Source organism: Mya arenaria, chromosome 10 (genome assembly GCF_026914265.1).
Source record: "Mya arenaria isolate MELC-2E11 chromosome 10, ASM2691426v1".
Classification (NCBI taxonomy): Eukaryota; Metazoa; Mollusca; class Bivalvia; order Myida; family Myidae; genus Mya; species Mya arenaria.
This window is the reverse complement of record NC_069131.1, coordinates 57,316,023-57,344,022: the sequence shown is the minus strand read 5'-3', so window position 1 is coordinate 57,344,022 and position 28,000 is coordinate 57,316,023. Positions and strand designations below refer to the sequence as shown.

The 28,000-nt window shown below is 35.1% G+C and overlaps 2 protein-coding genes across 2 annotated transcripts; one reads left to right on the top strand and one right to left on the bottom strand.

Annotated features, from left to right (window-relative positions):
* Nucleotides 1-6: 6 nt before the first annotated feature.
* On the top strand, nt 7-13,437 carry LOC128205865 (uncharacterized). The gene is made up of 10 exons (XM_052907884.1): nt 7-274; nt 1,632-1,678; nt 2,251-2,345; nt 3,587-3,723; nt 5,077-5,254; nt 5,795-5,902; nt 7,020-7,285; nt 8,328-8,457; nt 11,020-11,075; nt 11,982-13,437. Exons 1-10 carry the CDS (start codon nt 169-171, stop codon nt 12,029-12,031), a joined length of 1,173 nt encoding a protein of 390 aa, XP_052763844.1. The 5' UTR covers nt 7-168; the 3' UTR covers nt 12,032-13,437.
* Nucleotides 13,318-27,998, bottom strand: LOC128205864 (dolichyl-diphosphooligosaccharide--protein glycosyltransferase subunit STT3A-like). The gene is made up of 16 exons (XM_052907882.1): nt 27,886-27,998; nt 26,435-26,550; nt 26,050-26,232; nt 25,580-25,725; nt 24,996-25,193; nt 24,429-24,539; nt 23,925-24,005; nt 23,034-23,190; nt 22,272-22,424; nt 21,827-21,909; nt 20,338-20,502; nt 19,403-19,591; nt 17,146-17,262; nt 15,884-15,986; nt 15,251-15,439; nt 13,318-14,481 (listed from the first exon to the last, which is right to left on the bottom strand). Exons 2-16 carry the CDS (start codon nt 26,541-26,543, stop codon nt 14,336-14,338), a joined length of 2,130 nt encoding a protein of 709 aa, XP_052763842.1. The 5' UTR covers nt 26,544-26,550; nt 27,886-27,998; the 3' UTR covers nt 13,318-14,335.
* Nucleotides 27,999-28,000: the final 2 nt, after the last annotated feature.

The window sequence follows — 28,000 nt, the reverse complement described above, 5'->3', positions numbered from 1 at the left end:
GATTGTCGTCATACATATTACATTGATATAGCGGACAAAGTAGTTTAAACAAGAAATATGCAAGTTTCAAACGATATTGACTATACGACTTAATTGCGTCTATCGACGTTATTTAACGTTGTTATATAAGTATTGTTTCTATAAAAAAAGTTGGATTTATTCACCAAAATGGATCGATTTCTTCCAGAGTTCTTAATACCTTTATTAAGTGCATTTCTTCTGTTTACCCGGATTACAGCGCAGTGCAATGATACGATGATTGATTCTGAAAAAGGTACCAGATTCAACGTATAATTCATTTTATTCAACTGATTATGAGCATTTTTTCGGCCACGCTTGCGATGAGAGAAACTAGTTACCAGAATGAGTGTTCGATGTATGTCCTTGCGTCTGTGCGCCCGTTTGTCCGCCCGTCCGGACTGAGTCTTGTCCGGGCTGTTTCTTGACCATGCAGGACAGGATTTTCCTCTAGCTGTAGTACCTCAAAAGACCATTTGAACTTCTGTTTTTCCAAAAAATCATTCATGTATAAAAAATTGGTTGTGTTGTTAATGTCGTCGTCACAGACTGTATTTAAGGTCTCTAAATTTAAAAAACAAAACAAAACATTTTTTTACTAAAATTCCGTTCATTTGTTTTACTCTAACCTGGGTACACAATATGTACATTTATGTTTAGTAAGGTCCATTGACCCTGGATCAACTGAGAAACACTGAGGAGCCTTGACAACCGCTTGTGAAGCGTTTTGCCATGAAGAGACAGTAAATTTGGACCGCCCTCGACCCCCCCCCCCCCCGCCCCCGGTTTATTAGTTTCTTTAAGTTACAATATGTTATGTCTATCTCAAATGCGTATGTGTTGAATATAAATAAAACTTGGAAACCCTTGATTTCGAACAGTTTTCGGCACCTCAAACTCAATCGGAACACCTCGGCCAGTATTCAACAGGTTTATCTCGAAGCTTGCCGGAGTTGGCCGAGTTGTTACGATTGCCTCAAAGCGTGTACTAAAAGACATTTTAATTGACCAGTTAATGTGTAACCAATTCAAACTGAACATGCATGGATCATTTGCGGGTGTGTGAGCACACCCCTTAGTAGTATGTGGAATATTAATAATAGTTCTTATATGTATGACGTTCAGTTGATAGACTATACAGTCTAGTCCAGGGGGTTGGGGTCCGTGTGCATGAAAGGTCCCCTCATTATCATTGTTGGTTTTGTTAAAGAAAGGGCTCAGGTGCTAGAAAAATTAATGTGATCGTGTCGCATCATGGTCATAACCGATAAATCCAAGATGGCCGCCAAATTTTGAAGGATCAACATTAGCAACAATTCAGCATTTTACATACACAATATTTAATAGCTGTTGTTACTGATTCAGAATTATCTTGCTGCACTTAGGCGGTCATTCAATGCTCTAAAACCTTCAAATGCTAAGTTCATTTGTAAACAGTAAAATGACGTTACACAATATGCATGCTCATGAATGTTGTATGTACATATAGCATAAAGTAATAAATGCAGGGGTTCACAATGAAAGTCTGTGATGATATTTTGAATATGCCTTTGTAAAGATCGATGCCATATGGATACAATCGTACACTCAGATGTATTTTGATTTTATTTTAGGCCAGCATTCAGTGTCCCTGACATTATACCGAGCCCAACCGAGTGACGTAAGCATTTCTGTATTTTGATATATTAGTAATATTCTTATGATAATATAACATTGAAAATCACAAAACAAAAACAGCTTTGAACATACAATAAATATTCACAAGTCTTACAAAAGGTGTCCATTGTCTGAAAGAAAGTATTGATTGAAATAATTTAGGTGGGGGACAAAAACACAATTTGGTTGTCCGGTTAGCGCAGTGGTTAGCGCACTCGCTTCTCACCAAAGCGACCCGGGTTTGATTCCCGGCCTGGGCGCATGTAAGTTTGGTTAGCGGTCACCAAGCCGGAAAAGTGGGTTTCCTCCGGGTACTCCGGTTTCCCCCACAACACAAGACCACACTCTCGCGCAACATCGTGCCAACGAGAGTGACTTAGTATAAGCTATCATAGCTTTCTTCAAAATCGTTGTAAAATACATAACGTTTAAAATAAAAACACAACTACTGATGATGCGTGCCTATTTTTGTAATAATGGAGATACGTACGGACGGATGACTATCATTATGACTCCTTTATACCCTTTGTATTTATTATTTTGTCTTCTTCGCAAATAGTGTTGATTTTGTTCCAGTTCGCAACAGCTGCCTTTAAAACGTCAGTTGCCGAAGTCGCCAACTCGAAATGCACCACGGATTCCATGAATTGTAATCTGAATACTTGTTGCAGGTATGCAAATAAAAATAAATAATTACCTACCAAATGAAGCCGTATATTAAAAAACAACAACACACATTTGACTCTTTCAATATCTTACTACATTCAAACCCCTTTGGCCCCAACTCCCATGGATTGGCGAAAAAATCGAGCCAAGCGGGTTTATATAGAAATCAAGTTCGAGCTAACGAGGAGCTCGAGCCAAGCGAGTTCGAGCCAAACGGGGTTTTACTGTATTTTCACTACTAATTGCTCAAATTTACATATACATGTACTGCTGCAGCACTTCAAAATCAATATGTCCTCTTCCATTTAAATTATTAAGTGCCCTTCCATTTGATGTATGCAGTTTATATTTTAAAGGGGCACAAAGTTTAAGGATATGAGTTGCGTTCAGATAAAATAAATAGAAGTATGTTTTGGCGCTTAAATTTGGGGCTTTGTGGCCACGTAGCCATTAATTGAGATATAGTTTTTAAAAACTTGTATTTCATAAAATTTCACAAATTATATGTTTTTGTTTTTTAAAGTAAAATGAACTGAACACAAAAATACATTTGCTCTTTTAAAAAAAGAATAAGGGGCTAATCCAGGTTTTACGTTTGAGGGGGCGTAAGCGTATGACTTGAGCTCCTCCCTTGATTTTGTTTACGGTGTTGGTAGTGGGTAAGGGGGAACCCTTACGAGGCCCGCTAGTAAAATTTGAATCAACTTTTATTTTGCCCTTAAAGCTGCACTCTCACAGATTGAACGTTTTGACAACTTATTTTTTTGTCTTGGAACGAGCCAATTTTTGCGAAAATCCATGGAAACCAGTTATATAAGACTGCTGACAAAACATTAGATCGCAGATTTTATATTAAGTTCAAAAATTTGATATTCTATGCATTGTTCTTAAACTGTAAATAACGGTTTAAGCTATTAAACATTGATTTTCGAACGGAAAAATGAAAATCTGCGATCTCATCTTTTGTCTGTAATCGTTTATAATTGATTTGCAGGTATTTACGCAAAAAACTGCTCTTTCCAAGACCAAAAAAAGTTAAAAAGTTATACAAATGGTATATCTGTGAGAGTGCAGCTTTAGATGTGGCATCACAAAGTTTAGAATCCTTATAAGTTATCATAATTATACCTCATTGTGTATTTCTATTTCCACAAGTGCAGTAGATTAAAAGACGAAGTAGGAGGACAGTAAACAAAATAAACGCGATAAAGTCCTTTTTATTAAGACTTCATGTTCAAATTTTCAGCTTCACTAGTGCCCACATTGAAGTTTACAACCTACTGGCTAAAGAGAAGGACATGACCTTGACCCTTCACATTGAAATACCAACCGGTGCAAGTGGTACAAATACACTTTGCCTTGTGGAAGTACAGTTTCTGAAAAGTAAGTACATTCAAGGAGCCATGATTACGAACAACCTCCAGCATGATATCGGACTCTTGTGGCAAAACGAATGAAATACTGTACTTTATAAGATCCTTTTTGGAGAAATTAGTTTTTTTTACATATCATATTTACTGGTTGACGGTACATTTCCGAACAGGGCACAACTCCCGAACACCAGCTAAAACACGCGTTTGTTTACCGTGATCGATTATTCAATGATCTAGATCAATACAAAGGCTTGCCTTGGTCACATTTGCGAAGTTTCATATTGTTTTGTTGAGTTTTTTTTTTCTAAAAAAAATGCCATTTAATGTTTATACCTTAAAGATCACAATGTAGCACACGGGGGAATGACGTCAGAGGGCGCATGCGCATCTTTAGGTTTTGCAGTTATGTTGACCTACATTTATGATACATATTTGTATTTATAAATAGAAATCACGCTTTACATTTGAATTTCATGTTTTGAAAAACATCGGAAACTATAAATAACTTTGCAGCTAAGTGTTTATTTAATATAGCATACTTATTATACAGTAACGTTTTAATTAGGAGCTCTATTTCGAAACAAGAATTACACAACATCTCTCCAATTTTTTATCATGTTTCTCTTATATCCTTTGTTGATAAGAAAAACAACATCTCTCCAATTTGTTATCATGTTTCTCTTATATCCTTTGTTGATAAGAAAAACAACATCTCTCCAATTTGTTATCATGTTTCTCTTATATCCTTTGTTGATAAGAAAAACAACATCTCTCCAATTTTTTATCATGTTTCTCTTATATCCTTTGTTGATAAGAAAAACAACATCTCTCCAATTTTTTATCATGTTTCTCTTATATCCTTTGTTGATAAGAAAATAAGTCCTAAATGCTAATCGAATTTGACAAACAAAGAGTTAGATCATTATTTATTTGGCATATTGATATTTTTGGTATAACGGTTTTTATTATCAAAAATCGGGACACTTTGACTACGTTGTGTTTTCGTATGTGGCGTAGTAATTTCAATTAAGCAGTAAAACTTAATGACTTAACTCTTGGGAATCTTAATGAACTTTTCATTAATACACCTCACTCGCAATCAATTTAAACGTAGATTTACAACTATAAGCTAAAACACTATGTACAATTAATTACTGATATAATTCAAATTGTACGAACTACTTCTACTCACATTTTTAGTCGAAAAATAACCATTGTAGAGCGAATTCCTGTAGTCGGATATTGACAGTGTTTAACGGTACAAATATTCGAATGATTTATCCAATCCAACTACAGCGAATCAAATCGTCATCCCCATAGTGTGCATCCATATATCATCGATGTGTATTGTTCTATTCCCCAGCGATCATGGAATCCGCCCGCGAGTCAGTTCACAGTTCTACGGACCGCTGGATCACCTATATAGACACGGAGTTTTACGGTATACCCCCTCCAACTACAGTGAACCGGATTGTCATTCCAATAGTGTGTCTTCTTACAACATTACTGGGCATTGTCACCATCGTCCTGAAGAATGTGAGGTATGAAAGTTGCGTGGTTCACTTAAGCGTAAAAAGGCTGTAGTTATTTGAAGGCCTCAAAAAATAGTTATACTGCCTATTTTAGATACATTTAAACACCGATTATCCGAAGTCGTCGGGACCCAGATAAAAAAAATCAATTTAATGTTATCTCGGATTAACAGTTTTAGAAAATGACAGCGTTTGCGAACTATTGGTGAGGTGAAATATTAGATCGCGATTGCGGATTATTGATATCCATTTTATTTAAACAAAAAAGAAATAAAATCGGGACCAAAAAATAATTCGTAAAGCGATAAATTCGGATAAATGGTGTTCGAATGTTAAAATGTAATTTATGACTTTAAAAAATACACACTTATCAGATCTACACTTCGTTATGTTTAGATATTAATTCACATGATTCAAATGATTACGAACATTTAAATTAAGAATACTATAGTCATATATGTATATACACACTGGACTGTTTTGAATGTAATTTCTTTCCGGATATGATATAACAAACGTTATTTTTTCAACTATAAAAACACCAATCAGCGATCGACGCGATGCAGAAGAGAGACGTCTCAGGATTCTAGAACGCCGGAAGCAGTCATTGCGCGCGTCTAAGTCGTCACGCCCTGGTAGCGAAACGTCCGCTCAGAGGTATATTTCTCGGATGTTTTTATTCTATCTTTTATTCTTTGATGCCTACCAACCAGTTCTGTCGTCTTTCTGTCCACAGTTGAGGTACCCCATGTGTAAATATGTGAATTTTTGATGCCTTGTGACCAAATATTATTTTTTGTATAATTGGTAAGGGTTTTATGTGCTTACAAATATTATTTCAAATGATAATATTCTTTCCAGTACCAAATACTTATGACAGGTGATTATTTCCAGTACCAAATACTTATGGCTCGTGATTCTTTCCAGTACCAAATACTTATGACACGTGATTCTTTCCAGTACCAAATACTTATGACACGTGATTCTTTCCAGTACCAAATACTTATGACAGGTGATTATTTCCAGTACCAAATACTTATGACACGTGATTCTTTCCAGTACCAAATACTTATGACACGTGATTCTTTCCAGTACCAAATAATACAAGTTTTTCAAATTGTTAAATGATGTACATGTATTACCCACATCATTCTCTAGTCCCGTTGGCTATTGATTGATTTTATTGGTGCGTTTTGCCAGTAAATCATTTCTTCAACATAATTCTTATTATGGTTCCAAGAGATGCATGCAAAAGGATTCTAAGTGACTTTGAATCAAGAAGCAGCTGCATCAGTTTCCTTTCAGCGCGATATATTGAAATTGACAGTAAATAAGTTATAGAGGATAATTGTTTGTTGCAGTGTGAGATCGTGAACTATTTCAGCTCGTGGGCACCAAAAGACAGCTCGTAGCTACGAGTGAAATATGCACTTTTGGTGTTCTTAAGCTAAAATATATTGCTGTCTTACACCGAAACAGACAATTATTTAATTTATCATATGCCAAAAATTGGAGTTAAAATTCATTTAAATACACGTTGTAGTAAAACGCCCAAATTTGCTTGCGAACGTAACGTCATTTCTGAAATTGACGTCTTTGAAATCATGTCCCAGCCAAGTGCGCCCTGGAGTTGGATTTGGAACTGACAGCGGGCTAAAATACCAAAACTTGAATAATATAAATTTGTTTCAAACAGTGAAATATAAATTGTTATTTCACTGATAAATCTCTATAAACCACATGAAAGCATAAAATAAATCATAACTATTTACAGAGACGGACGAAGGAAAGAGCATTCGGCATCGTCAACGTCACCAAAGAAGCTGAAGAAGAGAACCAGTAAATCCAGCAATGAATCGAGACCGATAAGCGAAGACCCCGCCCACAAGTATGTGTCCAATGACAAGCTTTCAAGCAAGGTGACGTCAGCAAAGATCACTGTCAATCATGATGAACCGACCAATGAGAAAAAAGCTGACGAGAGAAAAGAGGCAGAGAGATATTCCGGATTCGTTGCAGGACAGGAATCCTACAACCCTGGTATATTGCACATTAATTAAACATGATATCCAAAAAAATCTTCAGTTGATGTGTTCATGCAATAGGCTGGGCTGGTATTAACAAATTGTCTTAATATTTGAATCTTATATTGATGTAGCCAATCGGATTTCGTGTCATAATTAACTTTCCTGTAGAGTGAATGAAGTCAATGATGTTTGACCATAAAACTGACTTAAGTTATATATGAGCCGCATCGCGCGATTTTGGGCCATCGGACATAATTATTACAAATGAAATAATCATTAATAAAAAATGCCATAAATAATTATTTTTTCTATGTAAATCAATTTCTTCCTGAATTCTTTCTTTTTAAGGTTTGTCACTGGTGCATCATTTTCTCGATAATTTATGACCATTGGTTTACTCATGTTTCCATAGCAACCATGGATTTCGTCCTGACATATTTTGACTGGATTGATAGTCTGTGTTTAAAACGGCCAAATGTATTAAAATACAAAAATGATTCATTATTTTTATTTTTATTTATGTTCCTTAAAGATTCTGTGATAAGAAAATAATTTAAATTATAAGCTAGTTGTAATGTTGATACAATAATTTTGCACGTCATTTGAATAATGCACTTTCATTACGACGTCATTTGAATGACGTCAAATTTAGTATTCAAAATGCGCAATACATGATCTCACTTGTAAACACGTAACTTACGCAATGTAAGTGATATCAACATGAAATTTTCAGAATATCTTTCTGAAATTACATGGCATTCAAATACCTTAAAACATTGTAATAGCAAAATTCCTGTTTTTTTAGCTACATGTCCACTTCATTGCCTTTGTTCAAGGGTAATGGTCAAATATTAATGTCCCATCTATTTTAAAATACTTTCCGCGGTATCTTTTCATCGGGTTGTCTAGTCATACTTTTATAAGGATATTTAATTTCTGCGCTTATAAGTACATTTCATTATTTTAAATAATTATATCTCAATACTTAATAATACACCGGTACCATAATTTGCTGGCTTAAATCATTACACCCTATTTATTTTATATCCGATCAGTGCACGTGCCTTTTCCTGAGCCCAAGGACAAGCCAAAGATCCATCTTGAACCGGTCAGGGTCGAACAAAGAGAGGAAAGCGTGTCAGATGGCAAGAGCAAGTCTAAGAAAAAGAAGAAAAGTAAAAAGAGGTTAAAAATTTCTTTATAAGGCCACTACTTTTATATAAATTGGTTTACAAAACCGGCGGGTCTAATTTTCCGAAAAGTACAAAAAAAATAAAAAAATGAATTTCACTATTTTTTCAAAATTATTTTCCCGACCGTATTGATTTTGGTGCGAAACGAAAGAAAAACGCACAGATAAGAGTACGAATGCAGTAGATCTCGACTGGTTTGTTGTTCCGTGGCCGTATTTGCCAATTTATAGTGATAGCATGTGAGCCAGTCAACTGTTATGGCAGCGCTGATGGCAATGGCGGAATTGACGACAGCAGTCATTCTTTGTATGAAATAATTAATTAAAATATGCAGGAGTTGTTAAAATAACAATAGCAATAAACATTGGCAAATTTAACAGCCGACACAAACAATAACTGTCACGTGATTGTTGTTATTCCCCGCCAATTTAGGTCATGGAAATATTGTTGTTTATAGATAAAAAATAAAATTGTCAGCGGCTGCCATCGAATTAGTAGACACAAATATCTGTAAATTATGTGTGAGAAAAACATTTTATAACATTTTATGGTTAAATATCAAATAACAGTGCACTAAGTGTGAGTGGTGAAATCGAAAGTAAAATTTCAAAGTTTACACCGGTGACCTAGTTTCACAAGTTCGGTCGATGGTGTTTATGGATTTGAAATCACAAAAATGGTTTGGAAATACTTGTTATTGAGTCAATGTTAAGCTTGTGTTTATTCTAGATTACATGTTTATTCATGTTTGGGTTAATAGTAGAGTAAAAACAATGAAAGAGTTGAACACATGTCTCAATGACATTTTAATACTAATGTCATGAGTTGTGTGCAAAACATTTAGATAAAATAACACGGAAAACTATTTTGAATAAGTCCATTTCAATTTGTTATGAACTTGATATTTCTCTATTAATGAGATTTGTTGTTGTAACCAAGGAATACTCTTTAAAATGAAAAATAAACAAGCATGAAGTATAGATGCTCTGTGAACTCGTGTATACACAAAATGGCGGAGTTGGAAGAAGATGAAAATATCCGATACATAATTATGGATTTCTCTGTTACTATCATTGGTACATAAAGTTAAGTCACATGCTAGATTTATTATTTTGTTATGTGATTTTTATGTACTGATGTGGTAATTTGCTGCAAGATTTGAATTTGAAATGGATTTGGTGAACATCCCATGGTAAATATCCCGGTCCGAAAATATCCGAACTTAGCATGGATCGAGTTACACACAACTAGGACCCACCATGGTAAAGGTTATTAAAACTCAAATCTAGGTCTAGTTTGGTTTTTAGTTTTTCAGGAATTGCTTTCACAAAGTTAAAGCTCAAATGTCTTCATAAAATGTTACTTCCTTATTTACAAAATTGGTAATTATTTCACTTTATTGGCATTTTCCAATATTGAAATAACTGAAACAATGTTTAGAAAATAGTATGTATTGTTTTAATACAGTGCAATTTTTTGTATTTTAATGCGTAAAATTGCCTTCTCTTTTCTTTCAATTTAATATTGTTCAATTTAGTGTTCTGCATTCACTTTTGCTTTATCATACCCTTGAAGCTTAACAAATGTCTTGCTGAGTGATATTCAATGTATCTTTGATAAAAAGTGTAGTTTATACATGTAAACATGTTTTATAGTCAATTTCATTGATGTTTTATATGCACAGTATGTAAGATTTAAACTGTGTGTTTAATTAGAACTTTGAAACTTTGAGTGTATTAAAACATGCATTAATAGCAGTTTAAAAAGTCATGTAAATGTTATAAATTTTCAATGTTTTTATGTTGTTCTCTGATTTTTACCCTTCAAGAGTATGTTTTGTGACTTTTTTCCTTTTTTTTTTTTTTTTTTTTTTTCGACCGCCCGATGGACATTTTTCCCAAAAATTCTTGTAAACCAAAAAATAAAAAAGGAGTGGCCTAAGTAGCATTTATAACGTGTAGGATTTTTAGGATTTGCGATAAAAAATATGTCGCCAAAATACGTAATACTCAAACATGTTAAATTAAAAAGCAGTTAACCTACTGTTTGTAATGACTATAAAGAGCTTTGGGCATTCATCAAACTCTGATATTGAACAAAATTTCGCTGTGATTTTGTCGAGTGATTGTTCATTGTCAATAGGTTCATATACTAGTATACCATTTACCAAATTTTGCATCATGAATTTCAAACACAGGGCCACAGTTTCAGTAAAATATCTTAGTCGTTTATCTTACGCTACTTGTAACTTCCAATTTAAGGGCAGAATCTATACGATAAATATTATTACGATATTCTTTTTTGAAACGCAATGTACGCCAAAAGCGGTCTTGATTGGAACGGGGCCCTATGCTGTTGCCGTTAAAACAGTATACTAGTACTGTTGCACATGACGGAATGTTTAATATCAGCTATTCCACATTATAGTTTCACTTAACCCCCAAAACGCATGAATAAAAAGCAGTTGAAAAACATTGCCAATCGGTTGTATCTTTGTCATAAAAATAATAACATTACCAGAAAACGGTAACCTTGTCAAATGGTATGTTTACAGAGGCTCCGCAAGTTCGAGCGGGACGGAAAAGGCCGCGTTTAAGGAGATGATTACCAGTAAGTTCTGAGTTTGTTCTCTTCAACACATTTGCAGCGCAAACAGTGTATCAAGTTTGGTCTTAACAGTACTGTATTTTTTCACTTTTTGGCGGCCATATAGGCTATCTTGGATTTTCGGAGACTCTAGCACTGTTGGTAAAAACAAAGCATTGTTACATTCCATGCAGCCTTTAACGAATATTTTGATTTATTATACCTCACTTTTGTGTACAATGGTTAAATCCCATTACCCGAAAAAGAGATATTTTGACTATCAGAAACATTTTCAACCTTTTTGAAACGTGACCAAGCTAAAATTCACTGTCAGGTCATGTGACCGCAGTGATATTTTGAATGTCATATAAGGGCAAATATCTGCTTCAATATGTTAGGAAACACTTTCTAAACTTATGCCACCTTTTCTATTATAATAATGTGACGCCATTTTGGAAGTTTCGGGTTTAGTTTCCCGATCCTCTTATCAATTATAGGTAATATTGAGATGACCAAGAGCCCCCGAGTACATTCCTATGAGCTAGAGATGACATCGCACATGTTAAATATAACAGGGCGGTATTCCTAAAACTTCTTAAGTCATTTCTTTATCTACATGTAGGTCAATTTCCTAAAATTACCAGAGTCAAATTAAAAGAAAAGTATGAGTGTTATGAAAAATAAAAAAAATGAGTGTTTTTAACATAATAGTATGCATTTTTGATAAAATCAGTGAAAATGAAGTAAATCAAGATATTCAAGTTATTATATCATATGCTTAGAGAGATACTCAAGTTAGGAGAATGACTTTTAAAAATGACTTGGGATGTTTTATGAATACCGCCCCAGAGCTAGAAATTCAAGGTACACATTACTTCTGTTTCATGCTTTCAAGAAATGCATTAATTAAATATGGCTTTCTTTTTCCAGACATCACCAAGAAAAGGGATTTTCTCTCAAAACTAAGCAGCAAATACTGAACGACAAGATGTTGAATCCCAGTGCACAAGAGGACATATCAGATATTTTTGTTTGAAACATGTCATTTACCCCAGCAGGCAATACATGTAGTTATTATTAAAAACTGGTTACAGCTTTGGTTATCGTTAGCCAAAATATTCATTCATTGGTCAATATTTATTCGAAAATTAATATTAGCCAATGAAATCATTTTCATGTGAGCATGTCATTTACTCCAGCAGCCAATTGTATACAACTGGTTAATTATTTGGTTTGGATCAAGTTAGCCAAAATATAAATTCATTGGTCAATATCTATTCAAAAATATAATAAAAGCCAATGAAATCATTTCAATGTGACCATGAGGTTTACTCCAGCAGCCAATTGTATAAAACTGGTTATGACTTTGGTTTAGTTAACGATAGGCAAAATATTCATCCATTGGTCAATATTTATCCAAAAATTAATATTAGCCAATGAAATCATTTCAATGTGACCATGAGGTTTACTCCAGTAGCCAATTGTATAAAACTGGTTATGACTTTGGTTTAGTTAACGATAGCCAAAATATTCATCCATTGGTCAATATTTATCCAAAAATTAATATTAGCCAATGAAATCATTTCAATGTGACCATGAGGTTTACTCCAGCAGCCAATTGTATAAAACTGGTTATGACTTTGGTTTAGTTAACGATAGCCAAAATATTCATCCATTGGTCAATATTTATCCAAAAATTAATATTAGCCAATGAAATCATTTCAATGTGCCATGTGATTTACCCTAGCAGCAAATAATATATATAACTGGTTTAGTTAACGATAGCCAAAATATTCATCCATTGGTCAATATTTATCCAAAAATTAATATTAGCCAATGAAATCATTTCAATGTGCCATGTGATTTACCCTAGCAGCAAATTATATATAACTGGTTAGGTCATTGGTTTGTTCCAAGTTTGCCAAAATAATCATTCATTGGTAAATCTTTATCTGAAAATTAATATAAGCCAATCAAATCACTAAATCGACCAAACTAATCTGAAGTTGACCTTTAGACAACTTAACCAGGCTTTATAAAAATGGCTGCAGGTGTTTTTTTCTTGTGAGTGCATCAAAATCAGTCATATATATACACTGATTTTTTTAAAAGCTTTTTGGCATTATTAAAATTACATTTCCATCATTCAAAAACCAAAATTGAGTTTGATCTAGATTCAGCTTGTTTCCATTACAATAGTAATGCAGATTTTTCATTAAACTAGTGCTTTTATTGTAGTTTATAAATTGTATAGAAAAACAGAAACTACTTTTTTCATGTTTTATTTTTTTCAATGGGTAAAATATGTATGCATATGATATTCTTTGTCATGTGTTTTAAGTCATTGGTTATGTATTGTATTGTGACAAATAAATTTTAAACATTCTTTTTGTAAGTCAACAATGCATGAACTGCAACAGATAGATCTGTTTCTTGCCCTAAACATAGGCATGAAATACAAATACCAATACTGTATGATGTCATAATTTTTCTGACAATACCGTACGATGTTATAGCTTTTCTTGTGTGAAGGCTCATTTTTGCTTTATGCGGTTCATATTTAGCCTTGTAAATCATTTACATTATAACATTCCTTGGTCATATCGAGATACAGTCATCTTTATGTTTGGCACATACTTAACTGACAAAGTAAAATACAAACTGTAAGCATTCAAGTATTCAGTAAGTGATATGATTTTATTATTATCCTGTCAATGTTGTATACAAAATTCATTAATAACATAATTTTCACAATGCCACTTTTTATAACACATTCACACTAGTGACAAACAGTTAAATACACTTTTCACTCAAAAAATGAAATTATTTATATGACAATTCATTTAATATAACTAACACAATTCATGACAATGATATTCTTCAAGTTGAACAGCTGAGCACCATTTCAATAAAAAAGTTTAAGTCATAACTTCAAAACTTTCAAATCGGTAGGAACATTGCATTTTACAATAAGTCGTTTTTCTCTCCATTTTTTCAACTGTGTTCTTGTCTGTAATATTGGCTTAAGCTCAGTTTTTACAAAATATCAAAATAACAGATATATGACCCTAAGATATTTGCACATAATGACTAAAATCTTTATTTAAACAGGCACCAGCTTCATATGTTTGCCTTTAAAATGCATTATTATCACTATAAATTTCTATAAATTCAAAACATTTTCAACAAAATTTGAAAAAGTGTCACTAAATTTCTTATTACCCCTGAAAACATCCTAATTGTTTATAACTATGTACTATTCTAGATAATTAAAACTTCATAGTCTACAGTCCACGATTGTCCAGATCTTTGACCTTGTATATTCTAACGAGCCAATGTTCTGTGGTGTAGGCCTCTTCTAAAACATCGAGCTCAAAATCTTTGTTGCCGATCTCAGCATTCCTTACTCTGTCGTAACCGGTGGGCTTGCCTGAAGATTTTAGGAAAATGAAATAAAAGTAACATAATTACAAATAGTATGAATAAATTGTTCTCATGAAATGTTGAAGTAACTTTTAAACAACACCAAGGCGTGGCAGTTATTATTATCCAGCTCCTTTCCAGAAACTATCCTTTTTTTCCCCAAGCAGATCAATTTGATCTTTTTTTTTTCCCACCTTTTGCAATCTTGGTAGTTTCTTGCATGGGGAAGATGCGTAATTTTACCCAGACAAAATAACGATGTTTTTTCAGTGATAAAACAGACCCTTACCTAACTACACTATCTTTTTGACAGTGAAATTGGAATCAATTATGATTTTGGACTAACAAGAACTTGAGGACTCTTACACTTTGAACAAAAAAAAAGCCTAATTTCTATGAGTGTAGCTTACTTCTTCATGCATTGAAGAGCAGAAATTATGATAATGACGACAATGATAATAATCATTATAATGCATGAAACACGGGCAATATCAAGATTGTTCCCATTGCCTAAATCTATCATCATTATGTATAAGCATAAAGAGTTTTCAAGAGTGTGAAAGTGTTCTCACTGAACAGGTAAAGGGTTCAATCGCCACTAAGGAAACAATCGCCACTAAGGAAACAAGGTTTATCTAAATAGACATCAGTACAGGTTTCTACCCAGGAAACAGACTTGAGCATGATTCTAAAAGCTGAAAATTATCTTTACCATTCAGCTTAAAGAAATAAGTCTTAACTAAAGAAAATGTAACAGTGTTGTACAGCTGACTTACTCTGCTCAGTGTAGACCTGCCCGAATCTGTAGTAGCACATCTTATACATAAGGCAGTTGAGCAGCGTTGGGGACCCATCTTTGTCGACACGGAATTCACCCTGGGGCGTGTAATAGTCAGACTCCTTTATGTGAGCTCCGCGATCTGTGGATCCACCAATACGCACCATCCACAGGAACTTGTTGATATCTGTGTAAATGAATGTAAATATAATAAAATCTTATTTAATGGTTGTGCACAACTTTCTGTTAACTTTTGTTTAAAAAATCCTGTTTATACAAATGTTAAAGGAAATAATAGTATATATTGTGTGAAACCATTTTCCAATTTTTGATAACAAAATCTAGTTTTCAATGAAAATTTGGTTAGATCAAATTTTAAATGCAATCTTTTATTAACAAAATTCAGTATTAAATGGAAAAGTCTATTTACAGACTACAGTTGATAATGCTTACTTAAATATAACATTATAATTACTTCAAATCAATAACATAATGAGCTCTTGCAGATTATGGAGCCCTACAGAAACATTTTTCAAATGACCATTTTACTGTTCTTTTTCCGCTCTGAATATAAATGAAACGTCTATGTATTTGAACAAATTATGCAACATACATGAAGATATTAGCTTACCATCTGAGGAATATCCAGTAAGGCCGCCAAAAATGACCAAGACATAATTTACGTCAAGTTCTCGCATAATTTCATACGCTTTATCTTCTGTTGATGACATGGCCTGAAAAGAAAAGCAAGGGAGTTGTAAGGTATCCTTCAAGAAATTCTTCGTAAACTATCTTTCAACAAATTACATGTTCTATCAGGATCGGGAAAATTTTAAGTTTCACATAAGTGAGAAAAGAAGATATGGTGCATCTACAAAAGCATGAACACAATTTCAGCACTGAATGCTTTCAATGGTGCAAGGCATTTCTTATCTTTTTTTATTTGAAGAAATACAATTTGTCTGTACAAAGTCATTTATTTGTATCACATGGAACATTTAAAAATGATATGAAAACCCCCAAAAAACTGTATTTAAGGCCACACCAAATTAATAACTTGTTCATCGGATTTCCCGCACCTATTTCTTCAGAAAGGCAAAAAAATTTTTTTTTTTTTTTATCACTTGGGCCTGCACCATCTTAAAAAAAAATAGTTATTTTTTTTACGAGTGCTAATTTGTTTAGTGTCAATATCATTGTTTAGTTAATAAGTGAATAAATTGTGAGCAAAAGTGAGTTAAATGACTATATATATTTGTTCGCTCTTCGCTCGCTCCTCTTTTTTACTAAATGCAAAACAAATGTTTTTATTATTATTTCGCTCGCTCGCCCCATTATTTTTTGGAAAAAATCCGATGAACAAGTTATCAATTTGGTGTGGCCTAAGATTTATTATTCATGTAAAACTATCCACAAGAGCACCACAGAGGGAACACCATCACTTGCCTGTTGTTAGTTCCCAGTCAAACAAGGGCCATAACTCAACAATTATATTGGCCAGAGTAGTGGGCCTTGCTATACAAGAGAGCCACAGAGCGAATTCCAACAGTAGTCTGTTATTTGTTTTGGTCAAACAGGAGTAACTCAACAATTTTAATAGCCAGAGTTATGAGCCTTGCACTACAAGAGAGCCACAGAGCAAATACCAACACTAGTCTGTTGTTTGTTTTTGGTCAAACAGGAGTTACTGAACAATTGTAATAGCTGAAGAAATGGCCCTTGCTATACATGTGCATAAGGTCTCTGGCAACTTGTGTACCAAGTTTTATTTGAATACCTTAAAATGGTTTTCGAGTTCTGGGTGTTAACAATAATGCCAATAACAAGTCCATGACAATACCTAACTCATTTTTTTCTTAAAAACACCAGACGAGCTAAATATCCAGTGCCTACCTGTCCCACGCGGGAGATATGTGTGTTATTCCAGGTGTTGTTGTCCACGAGAATTGTCCTATTGGCCATAGCTGTTATCTGGTAACCGTAATCCCACCACGACATCACCTTAGCATCCTGAAAAAAGACAAAAGTCTTGTCAAATCTCAAAGATAAATATGCACCAGAGTTATCTTGATAGAACAGAGTGATTTATTTTTGGTGATGAATCAAATATTTATCAATTTTAAAAATGAAATTATATAAATTAAAATAATACCAAAATATGCATACATATCTTCCTTATATTAAAAAGCTGCAATTTGGGAAAATGTGGGGAGTAAAAAGATTCAAATTTCTCAAATACATAATAAACAAGAGATGTTTGTCAAACATTATGCCCCCCCTGAGCGCCATGTTGTCAGGATTATATGGACAATTGAATGAAAAATATGCATGGACCGAAATGACAGCTGATTTGTTGCTGTTTTAAGATTATGACCATTAAAGTGTGAAGATAAAGTGTGTTATGACCGTTATGACCTTTGACTCTATGACCTCAAAATCCAGAGTCATCAGCTGGTCACCAGAAACCTAAATGTCAAGTTTGAGGGCCATGGGTGCAGGCATTGTCAAGTTATCACAAGACAAGTTTTTTTCATTCAAGGTCAATGTGACCTTGAACTTTGACCCGATGACCCCTTCAATCATAAGGGGTCATCTACAAGTCAGATGCAACTCCAAGTCAAGTTTGAAGGCCATGGGTTCAGGCATTGTTGAGTTATCACTCGGACAATCTTTTACCATTCAAGATCACTGTGACCTTGACCTTTGGCTCTATGAATCCTAAATCAATAAGGGTGATCTACTGGTTAGGCTTAACATCCATGTCAAGTTTAATGATCATAGGTTCAGGCATTGTTGAGATATCAGTGGGGGAAGATTTGTTAACTTTTTTGCGTTAAAGGTTACTGTGACATTGACCTTGGCCTGATGATGCCCAAAGTCGATAGGGGTCATCTACTGGGCAGGCCCAACCTTCATGTTAAGTTTGATGACCATAGGTCCAAGAATTGTCGAGTTTGCTTTCAAGGTCACTGTGACCTTGACCTTTGACCCCTAAAATCAATAGGGGTCATCTACTGGTCAGGCCCAATCTTCACGTCAAGTTTGAGGGCCATGGGTGCAGGCATTGTTGAGTTATCACTTGGACAACCTTTTATCATTCAAGGTCACTGTGACCTTGACCTTTGGCCCAATGACCCCTAAAATTAATAGGGACAATCTTCTGGCCGGGCTCAACCTCCAAATCAAGTTTGAGGGCCATGGGTGCAGCAATTGTCAAGTTATCACTCGGACAACATTTTACCATTCCAGGTCACTGTGACCTTGACCTTTGGCCCAATGACCCCTAAAATCAATAGGGACCATCTTCTGGCCAGGCCCAACCTCCAAGTCAAGTTTGAGGGCCATGGGTGCAGGCATTGTCAAGTTATCACTTGGACAACCTTTTACCATTCCAGGTCACTGTGACCTTGACCTTTGGCCATATGACTCCCAAAAACCATAGGGGTCATCTCCTGGTCAGGCCCAACCTCCATGTCAAGTTTGAGGGCCATGGGTGCAGGCATTGTTGAGTTATCACTCGGACAACCTTTTACCATTCAAAGTCACTGTGACCTTGACCTTTGGTCTGATGACCCCCAAAAACAAAAGGGGTCATCTACTGGTCAGGCCCACCCTCCAAGTCAAGTTTGAGGGCCATGGGTGCAGGCATTGTCACGTTATCACTCGGACAACCTTTTACCATTCAAGGTCACTGTGACCTTGACCTTTGGTCTGATGACCCCCAAAAACAATAGGGGTCATCTACTGGTCAGGCCCAACCTCCATGTCCAGTTTGAGGGCCATGGGTGCAGGCATTGTTGAGTTATCACTCGGACAAGCTTTAAAATTATTTTACCATTAAAGGTCACTGTGACCTTGACCTTTGACCCGATGACCCCCAAAATCAATAGGGATCATCTACTGGTCTGGCCCAACCTTCATGTGAAGTTTGATGACCATACGTCTAGGAATTGTTGAGTTATCACTCGGACAAGCTTTGGTCTACCGACGGACCGACCGACATACCGACATGCCTGTGCAAAGCAATATACCCCTCTTCTTCGAAGGGGGGCATAATAACAAAATAGTAATCCATTTACAGATCTCTCAATACACAAAACCTGACAATCTTATATACTTAAGAGCCCACTGTTTCCAACCAAGCACCTACCTCAGGAGTGTTATGTCTGAGCCAGTAGTACGCCTCACGGAAATCGTCAAAGATGATCCTGCCTCCGTCCCCACCGCGGGCCGAGAGAACAATTGACGGGGAAGAGTAGGCTTCAGAGGTGACCCAGGTGCAGTGGAAAGTGTAGGTGATCAGGAAGGCAGTTATCATGAACACAACACCAGTAGCGATCTGGAATGAACGAGGTAAGTGAAAGTAATTCCATGAAACACATAGCAGTGATCAAAATAAGCACATGTTCATAAGCCCAAATCAGCCCTGAGCTTGTAAATTAGTTTGGCTTTGTTATAGGTTTATATATATATATATACAGATTTGTTGAAGAAAATATTTACAAATAAATGAATGTTAGTTTTGATAACTGATATGTAAAAACTGAGTCTTATACAAATATAATACAAACAGCAACTTTGTTAAAAACATTGTTTTAAGATGATCCAAGTACAGTCGAAACCTGTTAGCTCGATATCCCAGGGACCAGCAAAAATACTTTGAGCCTTGTGATTATCGAGCCAAGCAGGAATGCTGACAAAGAGTAAAAAGAATCAGTCCTATACATAGAGTTTGAGCCAACGAGGAGATCGAGCCAATGGATTTCGACTGTACTTCAAATTGTACAGCAGGCTCCTGTTTTCATTTATTTTACGGAGCTTGTTTGAAGTTTACAGATTCCAGTGGTCGAAATTAGCACAAGCCCGCAAGCCCTGCACTGGTAAAATGTCTTGCTCAAATTCTGAATTTTATATAGCAGGGCTTGTTCAAAAATACGATTCCATGCAATAGTATAAGAATTCGGGCTTGTTCATCGAAAGTCTGATTTCAATGACTGAGGTTCCCATTAATCTCCTTAATAATATCACTTCAGATTCCTTAACTAGTCTTGCATGGAACCCATTATCATCAGTCAATATGTTTACCTCATGTTTAAGAGGATATGAGAGGTCAGCTTTCTTGGGTTTCTTGTCTTTCTTGGCCGGGTTGTCGATGTTCTTCATGTACGTTGACAGTATGCCAGACACTCCGATAGCCGAGAGGATACACATGACAGGTGCTAGGACCAACATCAGACGCACCATCACACCCTGACATAAAAGAAATGATAACATTACTTAAATTTCTCAACCAATTTAAACCTTTTGGAAAAACGATTCCATGAGCTCAACCAGGAAGACGTAAAATCTGGCATATGCCTGAACAATTTCACCCATGCATAAGTATCATTTTACTACAGACAGTGCTAGGAGAATGTCATTTACTCAGATATTTGACAACATACACATGCAGGGCTTCCATTAAAGGAAGTTTGGAAGTATATTACTCCCTAGAAATGGGTTAAAACTTCCAAAATTGATTTCTTGGAAGTACAAAAACTTCCATAATTTTGAAGAAAACTTCCAAAGTTGAAAGCTTGGAAGTTAAATATCAGATCCATTTGTCAATATTACTTTTACAATTCCAATCAGTTTAACTGTTTTTAAATAAAATGAATTATTTTAATTAAGTCTGTGAATTTGGCAAGTTGAAGTTGCAAATTATTTGATTTTTAATATAATTATTGAAAAAGATATTGTATTCAGGAGACTTAAACTTCCACATTTCAGTGAAAAACTTCCAAAATTGATTGACAAGCAGTTCATACTGCCAGTTTCAAATTCTTAATGGAAGCCCTGCACATGACCAATGTATGCACCATCAATTCCTGTGCGAGAGGAATAACAAGTGTAACATATCTACTTCATTGACTACCGGCTTATTGTAGAGAGTACAGCATAAACATTGGTCCGATTGTCCAGAACTTTGTTCAAGTTAACAACAATGTTAATGTTACCTGTGTTCACTTTCAAATCGAAAGAATAATGGATACACTTGTGATCTGCTGTATTTCTACCAAGATTTGAATTTCAGTTGTATACTGTTTCAGCTGTACTTGTTTATATTTACATATAAGAGCACATCAAAAAATTCAAGTTTCAAAGTTAACAACGATTTCGTTAATCACATTGTTAACTTTAACAAAGCTCTGAACAATAGGCCCATTGAAAGCTGGCAGGTTATATATTACAGGCAGCAGGACCAACACAGAACAGAGCAAATACAAGTTTGTCAATTTCAATTGAAACAAATGATATTTAAACTCTAGAAAATGAGCAAAAGATTCTGAACTTAGCAGTCTTTTCATATTTTTTATATTTTTTTTAAATTGCACCCAACCAAAAAAACAAGTTTGTCAATTTTAATTTACACTAGTAATGTAAACAACGATTAACACATTCTGTAATTGAGAAAAAGGTTCTAAATTTAGAATTTAACAGTGTTCACTTCACATGCTTAGCAGTAATGTACACATTGATATACACTCGGGACAGGATTATCTTTGTGTGCTAACTCTTCAAGATCAAGACTTACAGCAAAGTATATGCTGGTCACTCCATACATGATGATGAAGATGTTGGCATCGGTCAGCTTCTTAAAGCAGAAGTACAGGCCAGCTGTAAAATGAAATGTTTTAATTGATTTAAGCATAATCATATGACACGCAAACGTATATAAATTTTATTAACTATCTAAGGGCTTCAATTTCATGCATGACAGCCTGGGTGGAGTTTTTTGTTGGCATGGACAGATGTCGAACATTCATTATAAACAGTAAATGACTACTCCCATTACTGTATATCAGTCACCAAGAAGGAGTGGTGGGTTTTCTCTGGGGAACTTTGGTTTCCAAACAACACAAGACCACACTTGCAACATCATGCACACAAGAATGGCATAGCAGAAGTTAATAAAACTTGTTTCACAATCGTCATAAAATAAATATAGTTTAAATCTAAGTATTTCATCTCTCTCTTACCTGGGAACATGAATACAAGCATTTGCAGATCGAAGTAGAATGATGACCACGTGGTCGGCTGATGTTCTGATACTGATGCAATAATTGGGATGTTGTTCTTGGCGTATGAGGGGTCCAAGAGGGAATAGAAACGTCCGGTCCAGGGTGAGATTTCTTAGGGCAGGGGTTAAGGAGAAACTAAGACAGCTTGACAAGACAGAGATATAATTACTGACTATTAAATTTAACAACTTAAATGATCAAGTTCCTTGTAATTGTTGGCAAAATCATTTCTAGTTTAAAATCGCTACTTGATGCAAAATGGTACTTTAGCAAGGAGTTGTCATACCACAAAATAAGTGAATAAACTTCTTAAATCTTACACTAAAAGGCTGTGAATTACACATGTATGTTGTGGCTTTCTTAACTGCTCTCAGTTATCAAGTTAAAATGTCTGTTTCTAATATACCTCTGAGGCACAATCCATGTTGTTGTTCTGGAGTCTATGAGTAGTTCAAGCTCAACAGAGATGACCACAGCTTATCAGTGGATAGCGAAAAAGATCGCGGTTTAAAATCTGAATTTCAAGAGTTTTCTATGGATGATTTTTTTATAAGAATTGGTCAACAAACAAAAGTTATCAAAAAACTTTTTTTTTTTTGCTGTAATGAATGTTTACTATTTTTTTTACTTTTTGTCCTCTAAGAGAATTGTTAGATTACAGGAGCAGGTGAGCATGATGTCATGCATCATGGTGCATATATTAAGCCACAGAAAGGATACTGCCAAGAGCGGTTGCTATTGCGACAGAGATGGTTCCAACGGAGCCGACCAGAAGCACAATGCTCCTGAAGAGAAGGTTGAACTGATCTCTGGTGAGCTTGGAGCGGACATAGTCGATAAAAGTGTGGATTTGGCACAGTCCAAACACTCCCAGGGCCTGGCAAAAAAAACATAGGTTCATAACAGCTGTGCATTTTTAGACAAACTTCGAATTTTTACAAAAATACAATCTAAATTAAATTTTACCATGTATATTAAGATTTCTTTTTAAATATATAATCCTAACACATTTATTATCTCCTTATCATATACAAGTGGCATTCCAATAAACCAATTACCTTAGATATTGCAGTTCAAACCTGACTGGTTCCTGCATAAACTGCACTACTTAAGTCAAATAGACTGGTTTCCTTTAGACTTCACCAGTTCCCTATGTAAGCTGCTGTACTTACAGTAATTTTCTTATTGCTCTTGACTGGTTTCCAGTGTTCGCTGTACTATTATTGGTATAAACTGGTTTTCTTATGACTTGATTGGTGTAAACTGCTGTACTAACAGTCTTGTGGACTAGTTCTTAAAGCTGCACTCTCACAGATTGAACATTTTGACAACTTTTTTTATTTTTTGTCTTGGAACGAGCAGTTTTTTGCATTAATATCTGAAAACCAGTGATAAAAGACTGATGACAAAAGATCTGATAGCAGATTTTCATATTTCCTCTCCAAAGTTGATGTTTTATGCATTTTTCTTAAACCGTAAGTAACGGTTTAATCCATAAAACATTAAATTTGGAAACTGCTTTAAGTCATATGGACTGGTTTTCTTATCACTTTCATTGTTTTTCTGTCAAACTTAAACACACATATATACTACATATACTAAGTAACTTACAGCCATGTGTTCACTGGACTGGACAGGCTGGAAACCGACAAAGGAGATCTGCATGGACAGGATGGTTCCCAGCGCATACACCTGCATTAAAAAAATGAATATGAAGTTATACTCAAAAATATAATTACACTAAACCTTACAAAGGGTAATGTAAAATACACTTTTGCACATTATATCAAAATGTAAATTGACTGAATTTCTTCATTTTAGGAGTCCAAATCAAGGAGTCCACCGTTTGAAGTTTAATACAAACAGGAACAATATTTTAAGGGTATGGCAACGTAAGTTTTAAGTGTTCTTTTAAATGTAAACATACTGAATTCATTTCTGAAAGAAATTGAAAAAAGACTAAAATTTGGCGGAAGTAAATCTCTTGCATGAGGTTGCATACATGGTTTTGAGTGATAACCTCTCTAATTAATACGCATTATTTAAATTGATCTTTATAATGTCATAAAAGCCACCTCCCCAACTCTCCAGTCAGCAAAATAAGGAATAACTTACAGTTGAATAGGCAACGTATATCCTGTGAGAGAATCGGCCGGTCATCATGAGAGCCAGGACGTGGAGGGGTATCAGGTTGATGAGGAAAACATAGCCTCCCCATGACGACACCTGAAATGTGTCAATGTTATAGTGTATAGTGCATTGCATTTTGGGATTGACTAACTACTGTAAGGCAAATAATCAGCGAAAAAAAGACAAACATTTTTTCATACATTTCACTTTTGGGTTCCTTTTCCCTTGTAAGTCATCATAAAATATGTTGGTCATCCGGAACGTCATTTACGAAAGAGCTGCCGGACCTGTACAAAATTTGTCCGACATGTCCGGCAGACCAGCACATTTCGGGAAGACTGCTAGATGAGTAAAAAAAAAGTAATTTAAAGTATATATCAAGCATGTGTGTCCGGTCCAGATAGAAAATTCCGACCCTCGGGAATGCTGCGTAGTCTGTAACTCTGCAAGCCTTGTTACCTGACAACGCAGGTCCCCTCGGGTCGGATTTTTCTATCCGGACCGATACACATGACGGATATTATTACTCATCATTTTATCCCTTCAACTCACCATGTAAAAGTAAGCCAGGGAGCAGAGAGAAGCCCAGAATACGGAGCCAGTCTTAACGGCCTTGATCCAGAGCATGTAGGTCAGCAGCATGCAGAAGATGGCGATACCCTCGTTATCGTATGAGCCTGCGACGGAACGTGAGATGTAGCCTGGGACAATCGCAATCATGGCAGCAGCAATAAGACCAGCACCTGCATCCTGTAAAAAGAAAAACTAAATGTGGAATCCTATTCTATACTTATAAATTAATAAAGAACTTTTAAAAATTTTCACCAGTGCTTTTTTTAAAACTTTTTTGTGAATCCAATGCCTTTGGAATTGTTAAAATAGTGGCAAAATGCCTAAAATTGTTAATTTACCATAGCTTGTTTCAAAAAAAGCAAAGACTGCTTCTAGATCCAAGGTTTAAAGAGTTTTAAGGGAACAGTACTGCATTTAGATATGTCTGTTTAAATTTTATTCCAATTGTTGTGAAAAGTATACTTTTGGGATTGTAATTATTACTGAATGGGGCCAAATTTCAGCCCCATTTTAAGATAGTGAGTAGGAATTATCTTCAGACAAAGGAACCCATCAAATTTTACCTTGAGTTCCTTGGTAAACTGGTAGGTTACAAGCACAGTGAGACTGGAGAAGAGAGGGGCCAGGAACACACACACGTTCCTGATCTCAATTGTGATGTTCAGGAACCAGGCAAGATGGTACAGGATAGCAGACGTCAACATCAGACCTGGAGTGCCATATCGAATGGAATAATGATTTGGTTGCTGATGCCACAAATGTGATAAATACTACTATCTGTTGTGTTGTGACTTTAACAGCTTGGTGGAATATTGAGGATAAATAAAATCTGAGATCTATATATTTTAAAATATTAACGATCATGATTGGGCTTGAGTTAATTTTATATCAACTTTTCACTTTAAGTAAAAAATATGTTATACATATATGATATACAATTATACTTTGGCAAAGCAGATAAACTCTTGAATTCTTAGTCATGGCTGTATAGAAAAAAAATGTCCAAAAGCATGAGTCATAAAACACTAAATACCTGGGTAGATGGTTCCACCAATAATACGGCCCAGTGGGTACCATGCACGGTCATCAAACCAGTTGTGGAAACTGTAGAACCCTTCCTCTGTAAGGAAACGTGTTGTTCGGTAGTTGAAGTAAGGATCAAACTCGTGAATAACACTCTCAAACCGCAGCACAGAGAACAGTCGTGTTGAGAATGCTGAAAGAATTGTCTTAATTTAAAGAAAAACAACAACATATTTTAAAGCTTATACCAATTATAAATTGAGGTAATTGTCCACAGCAATATAATCTAAATATGTAATTTAATATATATGTTAAATTAAGACTCTTAATTTAGTCTAGAAATAGTCTTTAATCTAGAAATTAAATAAATGTCACAGGTGAGACCCAATACTTACACAGGATGGCTGCGATGGTAAGAACAGACATCTTCAGCAGTGTATCCTGCTTGTCAGAACTCATCTTAAGGAACCACTGGGTCCCAAAACCCCCAGTACTGGACTTCATTTTTGAGCTGTAATGTACATTTCAGAAGTTTACTTAGGTATGAACTCAAAACAATGAGGGAGAAACACCTGTAGATCAGATTAATAGCATGTCTGGATAATAGTTGGCAATGAACAGGCTGGTGAACCTTGTCCAATCAGGCAATTTTGCTTGATCTGGCATTTATTATTATTGCCTGATTGGACAAGATTTACCAGCCTGATCTTCAATTGGCTATTTAGTTAGTCCAAATAACTGTACGTTTGCGTTTTTTTTAACTTTTTTTGATATGGCAAATCCTTCACGTACAAATTGTTTAGTTTTAAAAATTGGGTAGTTAGTCCGATCGGGATTCTGGGTTAAAGCATTTAACATCTAAAAAATATCATAAAAACAAGAAATATTACCAGACTGTTATTTTATATCAGTTCCATCCATAAAAATGTCATATCCTACGAATAATTACAAGTTTGACGTGGGTTTTTTCATTTCTTGCTGTCAAAACATAGCGATATATTTATGAAGGGCACCTGCAAGGCTTCAGGGCACAATTTTTAAACAATCGGAACATTTCGGCCATGGCCAAGTTGTTACAATTGTATTTACGAGGTCTATCTCAAAGCTTGTCGGAGGTGGCCGAGTTGTTCCGCTTGGCATAATTGTTGTCTGTGTCAGTCAACTTTCGTTTTATTGTATAGGTAAATAATGTGTTTTAATGCATTAAATGCTTGTTTTGTGCAAAATAACTTTTCACTTCCATGGAAAAATATGAATATAAACCTCTATGATCAATTTAAACCATAAAATACTTTACTTAATAAGACTTCAATATTTTTCAAAACACCCCCGTTTTTTTCCACAAACCCGTTTAGACGTTAGGGATTGGAAGAATCCCGTATAACACGTCTATAATTTTAGACTAACTATTAAGTAAGCTTAGTTAAAAATGCTCTTTGCCTTTGCTTAAGTCATTCTATACAGTGCAGTGCAAGTTACAGTGTATTGACACTGCAGAAGTGCTTTTACTCCAGTGACCATGTTTCTGGCCTGGCACGCCCAGTACCCTACATGGCTTCAAGTAATTACAACAATCCAACAATGTAATTTTCCTCATCTATAACTAAAGACAAGCATATAAACTCAATTGCATGCATTTTCCATTCATTTATTGTTTAATTCACGGCTAAACGTGTACTAACAATGTGTTTTTAATAACAAGGACCAATGAAAGATGGCTTCCCTTTACAGCGACTTGCCACATCACCAAAATTAAATTGCAAATATCTATATAAAATGGCAATGATCAGTTAATGGCAATAAATGCGTTATTTAAGTAGCTGTTAGTTTTACGTAATTTACTAACCAGTAGACTGACAACTGAAGAGAATATAGAGGAATTCAGTAAGTTAATATTTCCAACTCCAGGCCGGCTTGAGGATGTGTCAACCAAGTTAATCCACAAATGTAACGAGCAATCT

Bases quoted from the DNA above. Each gene is read 5' to 3' on its own strand.
- LOC128205865 (XM_052907884.1), top strand. From the start codon at position 169: ATGGATCGATTTCTTCCAGAGTTCTTAATACCTTTATTAAGTGCATTT. The intron at 1,679-2,250 runs GTAAGCATTTCT...ATTTTGTTCCAG, and splicing joins ACCGAGCCCAACCGAGTGAC to TTCGCAACAGCTGCCTTTAA. The intron at 11,076-11,981 runs GTAAGTTCTGAG...TTCTTTTTCCAG, and splicing joins GTTTAAGGAGATGATTACCA to ACATCACCAAGAAAAGGGAT.
- LOC128205864 (XM_052907882.1), bottom strand. From the start codon at position 26,543: ATGAAGTCCAGTACTGGGGGTTTTGGGACCCAGTGGTTCCTTAAGATG. The intron at 22,425-23,033 runs GTATCCTTTCTG...CCCTGCCCTAAG, and splicing joins AATAGCAACCGCTCTTGGCA to AAATCTCACCCTGGACCGGA. The intron at 14,482-15,250 runs GTAAGTCAGCTG...TAAAATCTTCAG, and splicing joins GCAGGTCTACACTGAGCAGA to GCAAGCCCACCGGTTACGAC.